The sequence below is a fragment of the Octopus bimaculoides genome, chromosome 8, assembly GCF_001194135.2.
Source record: "Octopus bimaculoides isolate UCB-OBI-ISO-001 chromosome 8, ASM119413v2, whole genome shotgun sequence".
In the NCBI taxonomy this organism is placed as follows: domain Eukaryota; kingdom Metazoa; phylum Mollusca; class Cephalopoda; order Octopoda; family Octopodidae; genus Octopus; species Octopus bimaculoides.
In genome coordinates this window covers 87,602,772-87,615,445 of record NC_068988.1, presented here as the reverse complement: position 1 = coordinate 87,615,445, position 12,674 = coordinate 87,602,772, and the positions used below count along the sequence as shown (strand labels likewise).

Genomic DNA, 12,674 nt, shown 5'->3' with positions numbered 1-12,674 from the left:
ATATAATAATTTTGCTACATTTAGTTACCCACATCTGTTGAACATGTCTCAATTTACTCTACTTGTGCTTCCGTTTGAATCTTATTATAGAATTTTTACCTTTTTCTCTTTCCAGATATTAGGCTGTGGTGCCTTGGCAGTTGGAATTTGGTACTTGGTTACGGAATACAGTGCACGAGAAGTATCTGTAGTAGTTGGAGAAGAATGGTTCGAAGTAGCAACATACCTCTTGATAGGTGCTGGTGGCACAATAGCGCTGCTGGCGTTTTGTGGCTGCTGTGGTACAATGAGGGAGGATAAATGTGTGCTAGGCTTTGTAAGTTTCTCCATTATCTTATATCTTTTATCTTGTTCAGTCATTACACTGTGGCCATGCTAGGGCAGCTCTTTGGAGGTGTTCAATCGAACTAATCGATCCCAGTACTTTTTTTATTCCTAAGCCTCGTACTTATTCTATCAGTTTTTTTTTTTTTTGCCAGACTGCTAAGTTACAGGAGCATAAACAAACCAGCACTGGTTAGTATTCAAGCGGCACAAAGACATGCCCATAGACACACACATGCACAATATGAATATGCACATGTAAATATATAGATATTTATGTGAGTATATGTATGTATATGTGAGTGTATATACATATATTTTTATAATTTTCTTTTGAAACACACACGTATATATGTGTATGTATATATATATATATATGTTTATATGTATGTATGTACATATATATGTATATATATGTACATATACCCATGGAAAACAAACTTCAACCAGCTATTCTGATTATATGTCTGTGCACACGTTTGAATGTGGTGTGTGCCAGAGAGCTTGCAAATCCAATGGGGGTCTTAAAAGACATGTTAGGATCCACAATGAGCAGAACTTACTTGCAGGTATTGGTAGTGCAAATCAGAGGTGCAGTCTGTGTTGGTGTTTTTTCAAAACACTGTCTGGTTTAAAAAGCCACATCAGACGCCATGAAAGGGCTAAGGTGTAGGTGCAGGAGGTGGTCAAACTCTGTTTAAGGAGTAGACAACCACCATGTACATATATATGTATGTATGTATGTTTCTGTGTCTCTGTATATATGCACCCACATACACACATACATGTATTGATAGAAAAAGTAGTCATAAGAATAATCAGATGTGTACAAGAGAGAGGATTGCTGGTTTGGTCATGTGATGTGTATGGATGGAGGACAGCTGCATACAGAAGGTAGATGAAGCTCGTGGAAGAGGGAGACCCAGTGAAACAGGACAAAGTAGTGAAGGCTGATCTCAAGATCCTAGATCCTATCAAACCAGCCAACCCATGCCAGCATCGAACATGATGGTTGTGAATGTGTGTGTGTGTGTTTCTTCATGTTTGCGTGATAGTTGTAAATGAATGTTGCTGTCAGACAAGCAGTGTTGTTCATTTGGTATGTTCCACCGAAACATGTCTGGCCATGGAGAAATATTACCTGCTTTAGAAGCCAGTGAGGATTAGAGGTAGGCAGAACATCCAGTCGTAGAAAATCTACTTCAATAAACTGTATCTGACTCATGCCAGCATGATGGAAAAATGGATGTTAAAACAATAAGAATGATTATCCCAGATTTTGGAGGAGTGTTAGGCATGTTAGTAGACTAGCATCTTGCACTTGAGATTGCAAGAGTGATTCCTAATTCATATTTGTTTTGGCTTTGGTCTAGAAACCAAAGGAAATGACTACCATTCTCTTCAAACTCTGCTCTTGTGACCTGGACATCAATGTTTGGAAACTCCCCTATTTTCCATTACATTTCAGACAGATTTAGCGCCGAGTTGCTGAAGCAGAAATTTTTTTTTTTTGGGGGGGCAAATATTCTGTTCAGTATCACAGATTTGCAAATCAGCGACTTGACCGTAACCACTTGAGCACGTCCCTTAGTGCATTCATGATCATTAGCACAAGTAGTGGGAGAACATCATACCCATGTGTTGAGAGGGATTCTTTGGAATTTGAATAAATGTAACAAAAGCATGGTTTGAAGGAAATATTAGGCATTCTTCACACTTTCTAAGGGTAAGCTAATAGGAAATAACAGTTACTACCCAGGGACAAAATCCATGTTACACAGTGTTGTTATTGTCAGAGAAGTGAGCATAATGGCTTTAATGAGGCCCTCATGGAGCCCTCATGATAAAAATGTATTAACCTTGCTAACTATAAGCCTTCTAGTTGTTATATGAGCTAGAGACACAGTCTGGTGGGGATTGAGTGGAGGTGGGTGGTTTGTTTAGTGATGTTGGCACACCTGAGGCTGCTAGCTAATTATTAACATCATCATCATCATCATCATCATCATCATCAGGTTTCGGTATGTTTGTGTATGTGTGGGGGGTTATTCTATTCTCAGCTGTAGTTCTTTCTGTGCTTGGTAACCCTGAATAGTCTGTTCGTCACCACTTCATCAACGCCGCCATCTAACCATTTACCAACTATATGCGTGGTGGTGAGAGCAGGTCGGCACCGTCACCTTCTTCCCCCTGATGTATGCACTACACTCACAGGCACTACCACCACTGTAGTCATTACTGCTTCTATATACAATACACTGTTACTGCTACAACTGCTACTGCAAACACCACTACCATGTTACCTGCTTTCACCACCACTATCATCCTAAATGCAGTCAGCACTCCAGCTGCTCTCACCAACCAGGAGCCCGCGAGCCAGTGAGAGAGAGAGCTTCTGGTATGGTTGTTCAAGATGCTAGAAATAGCAGCCATATCAAAACATACTCTATTGTCTTAAAAAAAAAAAATGAAAGTAAAGTAACTTCAGGTAATTTATTCCATGGCAGCCTTAAAAATACAGGGTGGTTATGGTTGGAACGTTTCTGATCATAGGTTTGCACAACCAGGATTTACTGTGGCTAAACAACATCAGCATTGTTATCACAACTATCACTGTATATATCAGGGGTTTTCAAACTTTTTGACTTGCGGACTCCTTTATATTTCAGGCTGTCCATGGACCCCCTGTCTTGTCCTTGTGGGCCCCCTGTGGTCCGCGGACCACAGTTTGAAGACCCCTGGTATATATGACCATCACCACTCTGAAGCACTGGCACACTACATGCCACCATTACCACTGCCTGCTGCTCCATTGGTGGCATTGATGAGGGTTCCCATTGACTTGTACCTTCACAACAAACACACACACACACACACACACACACACACACACACACACACATTAGTACTCCATCGGTTAGGAGTTCCAGTTGATCCGATCAACGGAATAACTTGTTCATAAAATTAATGTACAAGTGGCTGAGCACTCCATAGACACGCATACCCTTAATGGAATTCTCAGGGAGATTCAGCGTGACCCAGAATTTGATAAAGCTGGCCCTTTGAAATCCAGGTACTACTCATTTTTTATCAGCTGGGTGAATTGAAGCAACATGAAATAAAGTGTCTTGCTCAAGGACTCAATATGCCATCTGGTATCGAACACAGGACCTTAGAATCTTGAGCTGAGTGCCCTAACCACTAAGCCACATGCTTTCACAACACACACACGCACACACACACACACACACACACTAGCACTCTGTCATTCTGATGACGAGGGTTCCAGTTGATCCAATCAACGTAACTACTTGCTTGTGAAATTAACATGCAAGTGGTTGAGCACTCCACAGACATGCATGCCCCTAGCATAGTTCTTAGGGAGATTCAGCATGACATGGAGTGTGACAAAGCTGGCCCATTGAATTACAGGTACTGCTCATTTTTTTGCCAGCTGAGTTGATTGGAACATGAAATAAAGTGTCTTGGTCAAGGACACACTGCGCCACCAGGGATCGAACTCATGACCATACGATTATGAACCGAATACCCTAACCACTAAGCCATGAACATTCACCACTACCACTACACTACAGACTACCACTACCACTCTATGAACCACTGTCATACTACATGCTACCACTCCACTGTGGACCACCACCACTCAAGGTATTGCTACCACTACATCACCATTGCTGCCACCTCACAGTCGCAGTGCATGCCATCCTCACATGAGGCTCCCCCATCACCATGGCACTGCCACCATCTCCTCCATCACCTCCAGTTCAGTACAAGAGCTAACAATAACACAAAAGACACAGAAATAGATGTTCTTGGCAATAGTGCCAATTCTCATTCTAACACACACACACACACACACACACACACACACACACACACACACACATCACCGCTATCATTATGGTCAGCATCATCATCACCACTGCTATCATCACCACTGCTATCATCACCACGACCTCCACCACCATCATCATCATCATCTTCACTACCACTGTCATCATCATCAGCACCAGCACCATTTTTTGTAGTTTCTTTTTATCTATTACACTTGTTCCTCTTGGCCATTGCTGTAGCTGTCAGCTTGATTTGACAGACATGTGATCATATACAATTCAGGCATGACCCTCCTGTCTTTTATTGAGACATTCTGTCTAAGAAGCTGCATTATCCAGTCTCCTTTTTCTTTTCTTACTTTTTTTTTTAATGACTGTAAGGTGTGATTTGAGAGATTTGACTGTTTTTTTTAACAAGTTGATTGACCACATAGAGGGCCCTCCTATTCATTCAGGTACATTGTTTTTTTTTTATATTAACTACAGTAAATAAATCTACCTAGTTTAGAATGTGCATGCGCATACATACATTTGTATATATATATATATATATATATATATATAAAATTTAATAAATGGAGTAATACGCTTATGTTAAATGAATTCTTTTATTTAACATATGCATATCCATTTATTAAATTTTATATTTATTCAAAATACCCCAAATTAACAGGGAGTTTCTACCTCATAAACAGGAGTTACACCACAGTTATTTTGTGGTATCTATTAATCAATTTGTTTTGTCGGAGTTAATTGTTAACTAAGAGGAAATAAATACATATAATGAAATATATATATATAATATATATAATATATATATGGGTTTGTGTGTGTGTGTGAAAAGAGTCGCATTAATATACAAATGTATGTAAACAAACTTAACTAGTTATATATACACATTTGAGTATGTGTGTGTGTGAAGAGACAGAGAAAGGAGGGCATTAATATACAAATGTATGTCAACAAACTTTAGCTATATGTATACCTTTGAGTGTGTATATATATATATATATATATATATATATATATACACACACACACACTAACACATATATACCTTTATATTATATACATATGTATATGTATGTACACTCACACATATTCATACATGTGTGCCTGCAAATATACATCTAGACATGAATTCCTAGTGCTGGCGGGTGGGGTGATGGTGTAGGCATCAGTCTAGCAGTAGCTAGTATATATCACTCTACTCTACTTGTTTCAACCTAATTAGCTTTTGGATTTAATTGCCACTGCCACAACCCAGCATCCTCCACTTTCTGCTCCCATCCATTTCTCTCTCCTCTTTTCTTTCTCTCTCTCTCTCTCTCTTCTCCCCCCCCTCTCTCTCTCTTAGCATGGGTAACCTTGAATTCTGGTGAGGTGAGCTATGCTGATGATGATGGTAGAGTGAGAGGGAAGTTGGGTGGCAGACTAGTCTCTTGGGGTAGCTAGGCTAGACTGTTTACTGGTAGGGGGTGGCTGTGATGACGGCTACTTCCCTAGTTGCTTACCTCTTTTTTTTCTTTGTTACCTCTCAGGCACATCTAATAATTTCACTACCATCACCACCACTGCCACCATTATTATCATCATCACCAACCACTATCACAACCATCACCACTACTGTCACTGTCATTGTAACTTCTGCCATTGTTACCAATGAAGAAACACTCAATGTGGTCAATTAACCTGCTAAAAATAGCAATCAGATTTCCTCAAATCACATCCTCTGTCTGCAAAAGGACACATTAGCCAGTGGTGCCCTAGATATACAAAGGAAAACGGGGTGGTCGAGGTCAGATTGTCTTTAAGCAACAGAGTCTGCTCAATCAGTGTTTTAATCACTACAACACCCCCCTCCATAAACACTACCGCCACAACTACTGCAACTGCTACTACTACCACCACCACCACTGCAACCAACATATCTACACCACAACTATGACCAATTCTATATTCATACTACCACACCAACACCACACACCTCACCACATCTTATTACAATTCTTTTTCCATCTTCGTTAGATATTTTAATCTAAATTAAATCATGGGAAAATTAGGCCAGAGGAGTGATGTGAGGAGACTGTTTTTGTATGTTGTGTACTTGATGTAGGCACTGTGTGTGTGTGTGATAAGAAGTTTGGCTTCTCAACTACATGGTTCCAGGTTCAATCCCACTGCATGACACTTTGAGCACATGTCTTTTACTATAGCTCTGGGCTATAATAGAAGACACCAGTGAGCAGATTTGGTAAATGGAAACTGAAAGAAGCCCATCCATTGTGTGTGTGATCATCATCATCATTTAACATCTGTTTTCCATGTTGGCATGGGTTGGACGGTTTGGCTGGAAACTCTGTGCGTGTGTGTGTGTCTCATTGCATTTTACATTATGTAATAGCTGTACACGAGTGTCACCTTCATGCAAGTTGTGTCCTTCATTTCTAATCTTTCATAAAACCATGTCTGGTTATAGGGAAATATTTGCTTGGAAGCAGGTGAGGGTCTGGATGGACAACTATGAGTGAACAAACTCTTTGATGTTTTGAAGGACTGCATTATCTAATGCATCTGTCTTTCATTTTATTAAAACAGTGTGTGTGTGTAGGGTGATTTGAGGGAGATTTTGTAGTTATTTTTAATAGATCACGTGACCATATAGAGGCTGCTTTGTTAATGGGTCACTGCTGGTTTTTGCTCTGGAGAAATGAAGTTAGGGGTAATAATTCTAACATGAATAAGCAGTGGTTAAGCAAGGGTTTGCTTTCAGAACCTGTCGCTAAACATGGGCGTTTCAAACACGAGGTGATGCTCTGCATCTGGCAGAATTATGAAGGGGTAGATAATTCTTTATAAGTTTGTTCAAGACGGTCAAACCATCGATGCCAACCTGTACTCCGAATAACTGGGGCTGATGCATGCCATTGTGTGGCAAAAATACCTGGCATTGGTTAACAGAAAGAAGGTTCTTCCACAGCAAGACAACGCAAGACCTCACGCTGCATGAATGATCCTGATTGAACTTCAAGAACTTGAAAGAATTGAGCTGATACCACACTCAGCATATAGTTTGGACCTAACTCCCTCAGATTATTATTTGTGAATCACTTCCTGCGCTTGCAATGCATCATCAACCAAGAGGAGTTCTTCACCTTGAAGGACAAGAACTGGTATCAGCGTGGGGTCAAAGAACTGGCAGAAAGGTGGCTTCAGATGGTGCAACAACGATGGGCCTCTACTTGCAAATGCTAGGTTGCTTTTGTTGTAACTTGACAATTAAAGCAATAAGTTACCAAAACACTGCAAAACTTTTGATTCAATGCTGTAGAGGCTTAAAATATATATAGAGTGTTTGATCAGTGAGTCACATGCACCTATTGTTTTCAACAATGAACCAACTTTTTTGACTATTAAAAATCTAGTGCACCAATGCTTATATAGTAAGAACAAATATGCCAACAACAACACTGAGCTAAATAAGGTTAGCTCTATGCCAGAGGTAATTTTTTCATACCTGGAGTGAAATGTTAGTGCAGAAATGTGTAGGAATGTTACTGTACTGAAGAAAATACAGTATCTTTCATTTTATAAATTCATAAGCTATGGAACTATATTGTGGTATGAAGGATTAGTTCTTAACATCTTTTTGAACATTTTCCAAGTCAAATGATCAGTCTTGTAATAATGGGGCAGAAAATACCTAAAAATGGACTTGTTTATTCAAATGCTTATAGTGTATGTACTTGTGGTCAGATCGGAGGCGCAATGGCCCAGTGGTTAGGGCAGCGAACTCGCGGTCATAGGATCGTGGTTTCGATTCCCAGACCGGGCGTTGTGAGTGTTTATTGAGCGAAAACACCTAAAGCTCCACGAGGCTCCGGCAGGGGATGGTGGCGAACCCTGCTCTACTCTTTCACCACAACCTTCTCTCACTCTTACTTCCTGCTTCTGTTGGACCTGTAATTCAAAAGGTCAGCCTTGTCACGCTGAATATCCCCGAGAACTACGTTAAGGGTACACTTGTCTGTGGAGTACTCAGCCACTTGCACGTTAATTTCATGAGCAGGCTGTTCCGTTGATCGGATCAACTGGAACCTGCGATGGAGTGCCAACAATACTTGTGGTCAAATCATTGTAAAAATTGGTATTGCTACAGAAAAGATGTCTTTTTTTTTTATGTAAATAGTCATTTTTGCTTAAATGTTGTGCATGTGTGATTGTTAATTAATGGACATAATTATATCTAAAAGAAATCATACTCTATAAGAGATGATGAAAAGAGATGTTAATGATAAATTAAATGCAAATAGTAAACTGGTGTGGACATAGAAAAATCCTGAAACACACATGCGAAAAGGTAGGGATTTTCCCTGGCCATTTTGCAGCATGAAATTTACAGGGTTAACTGAGTTACTCTCTTCAGAAACAATTTACCCAAGTACACACGAAAGTTTCTATTAAAAAAAGAAAAATCAAAGTAAATTGCAGAAATTCAGCCACATGTGCCAATTTTAATAACAAACATTACAAAATGTGAATAATGATAGAGGAATGGATTAGTTTTCTCCCTTAGATTTGAGAGTGTCGGGGCAAGTGCCAGGGTTGATGACATTGACTACCTCTCTTACCCATAAAATTGCTGGCTTTGTGTCTAAATTTGTAACTACCATTATTATTGCCAGGCAAAATGCTTAGCAGCATTTCACACATCTTTATGTTCTGAATTCAAATTCTGCCAAGGTGGACTTTGCCTTTCATCCTTTTGAAGTTGATAAAATAAGTACCTGTTGAGTACTGGAGTCAATGTATTTGACTAGTCCCCTCCCCCAATTTTCAGGCCATGTGCCTGTAGAGGAATGGATTATTATTATTATTTGCCAGTACCGCGTGACTGGCCTTCGTGCCGGTGGCACATAAAAGCACCCACTACACTCTCTGAGTGGTTGGCGTTAGGAAGGGCATCCAGCTGTAGAAACTCTGCCAAATCAGATTGGAGCCTGGTGTAGCCATCTGGTTTCACCAGTCCTCAGTCAAATCGTCCAACCCATGCTAACATGGAAAGCGGACGTTAAACGATGATGATGATGATGATGGTTACATGCAAAATCCTTACAACACACTCACACACATACACATACATCGTTTGTTTTGTCCTGTACTGACTTTAATGTTTTTCTTAGTGTAAATCCTTTGTGGTCAATAAAGAAATCATTATTATTATCTTTTTTCCATTTCAGTATAGTGGAACACTGTCCTTTATGCTGCTGTTTCTCACTGTTTCCTGTGGGATGGCATTTTACTTCAGAAGACAGGTAGGTCAAATTGTAAGTATGGAACCTACAAATTTTTCTTAAATACCGCATCTCCGACATGCATTGTTGCTTGATACAGCAAGGAATTGGGTCTGCTGCTGTTGCTGCTGGTCGCCACCTTCACCCTCCCCAATTCTCTTTCTCTCTCTCTCTCTCTCTCTAACCCCTTCTGTATGCTGCATCGTGTCCACCTTTAATGGATAACAGAGAAGACTAAGAAGCCACCAAGATAAGTCATTAATGTTCTCACCTTTCTTTCTATCCCACTATTTCTCTTTCCTGATCACACCTGCCACTGTCGGTTTGAACTGGCCAGGCTGGTGTTTGGACAGGGTTGGTTTGCTCTCATAATCTATATTCAGAAATATGTTCAAATGTGGTGTATATGTGCGTGCACTTTATTTACTTCCCAATAGTTTTATATTAACCTTCTTAGATTTATGCCGTGTAGGGCCACCATGAATACTATGTCCATAAGCATTTCCATGCCAGCTTTCATAATTTTCTCACATTTTTGTCTTAAATAATTTTGCTGCGATGCTTTCATAAATTTTCTTACCATTAAAGTGCAGGTGTGGCTGTGTGCTAAGAAGTTTTCTTCCCAACCACATGGTTCTGGGTTCAGCCCCACTGCATAGCGGTACCTTGGGCAAGTGTTTTCCACCATGGCCTTAGGTTGACCTAAGGCTTGTGAGTGGATTTGGTGTGTGTGTGTGTGTGTTACTTTCTCCTTGCCTGGTGTTCACCATTATGCAGGCAGTATCCTTTATTCCCAATCTTCCAAGAAAATGTATCTGATTCTGGGGAAATATTACCTTACTTTGAAACAAATACGGATTAGCAACAGGAAGGGCATCTGTCATAGGAAATTTGCCTTGACAAAATTCCATCTTACTCATGCAAGTATAGAAAGAGATGTTAAGACAATGATGATGATGATTGACTTGCATAATTTTCTACTATATTGACTTCCATAGTTTTCCACTGTATTGTCTTTCATAGTTTTCTGCTACAATGGCTTACATAGTCTTTTAGCTATGTTGGCTACTATTTCTCTAGCTAGTTATTTACAATATTGTCTTTCATAGTTTCCTGTAATAATGGCTTCCATAATTTTCTACCATAAGGTCTTTTACAGTTATTAGCTATATTGGCTACCAAAGATCTTTTCCAAGTTAATTTGCATAATTTTCTGTCAAATTAGCTTCCATAGTTTTCTGCTATATTGCCTACCATGAAATATCAGCTGCATTAGCTTTGATATATTTCTGCTGCATTTGCTTCCATAGTTTTCTGTCACAAATATTGTCTACTATAGTTACCCACAACATGAGATTTCGTATATTACACCCATATTAGCTTTCATAATTTTCTGCAAAATTGGTTTACATAGTTTTGATATATGGGCTTCCATAGATATCTGCCATATGGTCTCTCATGCCAGTCACTATAGGAGAAATGTTTTGACTCCCAATATATTTTAGGTTATTGGCTCTCATAGTTTTCTGCTCTTAACTCAGTTTTATGTTATTACTGGGTCTCCATACTCTTACAAGTTATATCACAGTTTCTAAGAATATTTCACTCCTGTAATTATCTTTGGTTTTGTCTTGTTTTATTACTTTTTTTTTTTACATTTTCGCACTGGTATGGCCATGTAATGCATATCAATGAAAACAGTTGCATCAAGAGGTGCCGATCCCTGATTGTAGCTGGAACATCTAGAAGGGAGTAGACCCAGGAAGATGTGATGAAGTGGTAAGAAAGGAACTACTGACGTTAGGACTCACAGAGGGAATAGCAGGGGACCAAGACTCATGACAGTTTGCTGTGCTTCAAAAGATGAGTCAAGCTAAATAAAAAACTGTTTGCCCTTGCATACAGGCTCTTCCCGTGCAACCCTCTCCGGCTGAGTGCTCCTGAACTTGCAGGGCTCATGTCAAGCTAAGTAAAAGCGTGGTTGCCCTTGTGGGCTCATAATTGCTGGTGCCATATAAAAAGCACCCGTACCAGTGCTGCACACAAACAGTGCACTCTGTAAAGTGGTTGGCATTAGGAAGAGCATCCAGCCATAGGAACCATGTCAAAACAGATATGGAGTCTGAACAGCTCTTCAGCTGGTCAGCTCCTGTCAAACCAGCCAACCCATGCCAACATGGAAAACAGACGTTAAATGATTATTATTATTATTATTATTATTATTATTGTTTTTGATCAAAGGAACAAGCATGGTTGTGTTAAGAAATGTGTGTCCTAACAACATGATTTGGGGTTCAGAACCATTGCATGGCACCTTGGACAGTTGTCTTCTACAATTACCCTAGACCAACGAAAGCCTTGTGAGTGGATTTAGTGGATGGAAACTGCAGAAAACCAGTCATGTATATATTCACCCATTGTAGGGGATGCTGGTTCCTCCAAGAGCTTACTCACTTTGGCCAGCTGAGTGGACTGGAAGCAATATGAAATGGAGTGTTTTGCTCAAGAATACAATACATTGCCCGCTCCAGGAATTGAAACCACAATCTCATAATCATAATTGCAGCACCTCAACCACTAAGCCACATGCCTACACACACTCACATACATGCATTTTTTAGGAACAGTGGATCCTCTACATGTGAGTGAATGAGAATTAGCATGCAAGAAGGGAGACAATCGGACAGAGGAGGACCATCTTCACGAAGTGTGTGATGTGTATTGCTAAGTGTATCAGTCTCTTTTCTCCTGTGGGTCTGAAATGTATAATATTGATGATGATGATGGTGGTGGTGGGTTAATGATTGGCAAACAGTGTGATAGTTTTATGCCATGCTTTTCAACCATTGATGCCAGTTGGCAAGGGCCTGGGAAGAGTGGGGTACACTTGCACCCCCTAAATTTTGTGGAGGTGCAAAATTCAATATTGCACCCCATTCTTACCTTTCCCAGGCTTAGAAAATAGTGTTTCAAAATTGATCACCAAATAAGAACAAAGAACTAAATTAAATAAAATGAAAACCCTCAAAAATTCTTAGATAGATATATTACTATATATATATTTATATATACACAATAATCCCTTGCCATATTACGGTTTATTAAGCTTACATTGATTCCTCTGTGGTTTTGTTTTCCATTTATAATAAAATAAATATATACGAATTATAAAAATAATTTTTAAAAATATGCAATACCGTTG

The 12,674-nt window shown here is 39.6% G+C and overlaps 1 protein-coding gene across 6 annotated transcripts in view; it reads left to right on the top strand.

Moving 5' to 3' along the window:
- LOC106880431 (tetraspanin-18) overlaps positions 1-12,674 on the top strand; it is a 535,121-nt gene that overhangs the window by 499,412 nt on the left and 23,035 nt on the right. For 5 of the 6 annotated variants that reach the window (XM_052970246.1, XM_014930350.2, XM_014930349.2 and 2 more), the window contains exons 3-4: positions 116-316; positions 9,419-9,505. In XM_052970246.1, the coding sequence (XP_052826206.1) occupies positions 116-316; positions 9,419-9,505 (288 nt within the window). The remainder of the gene's footprint in view (positions 1-115; positions 317-9,418; positions 9,506-12,674) is intronic. The other variant, XM_014930348.2, reaches the window with a different exon arrangement.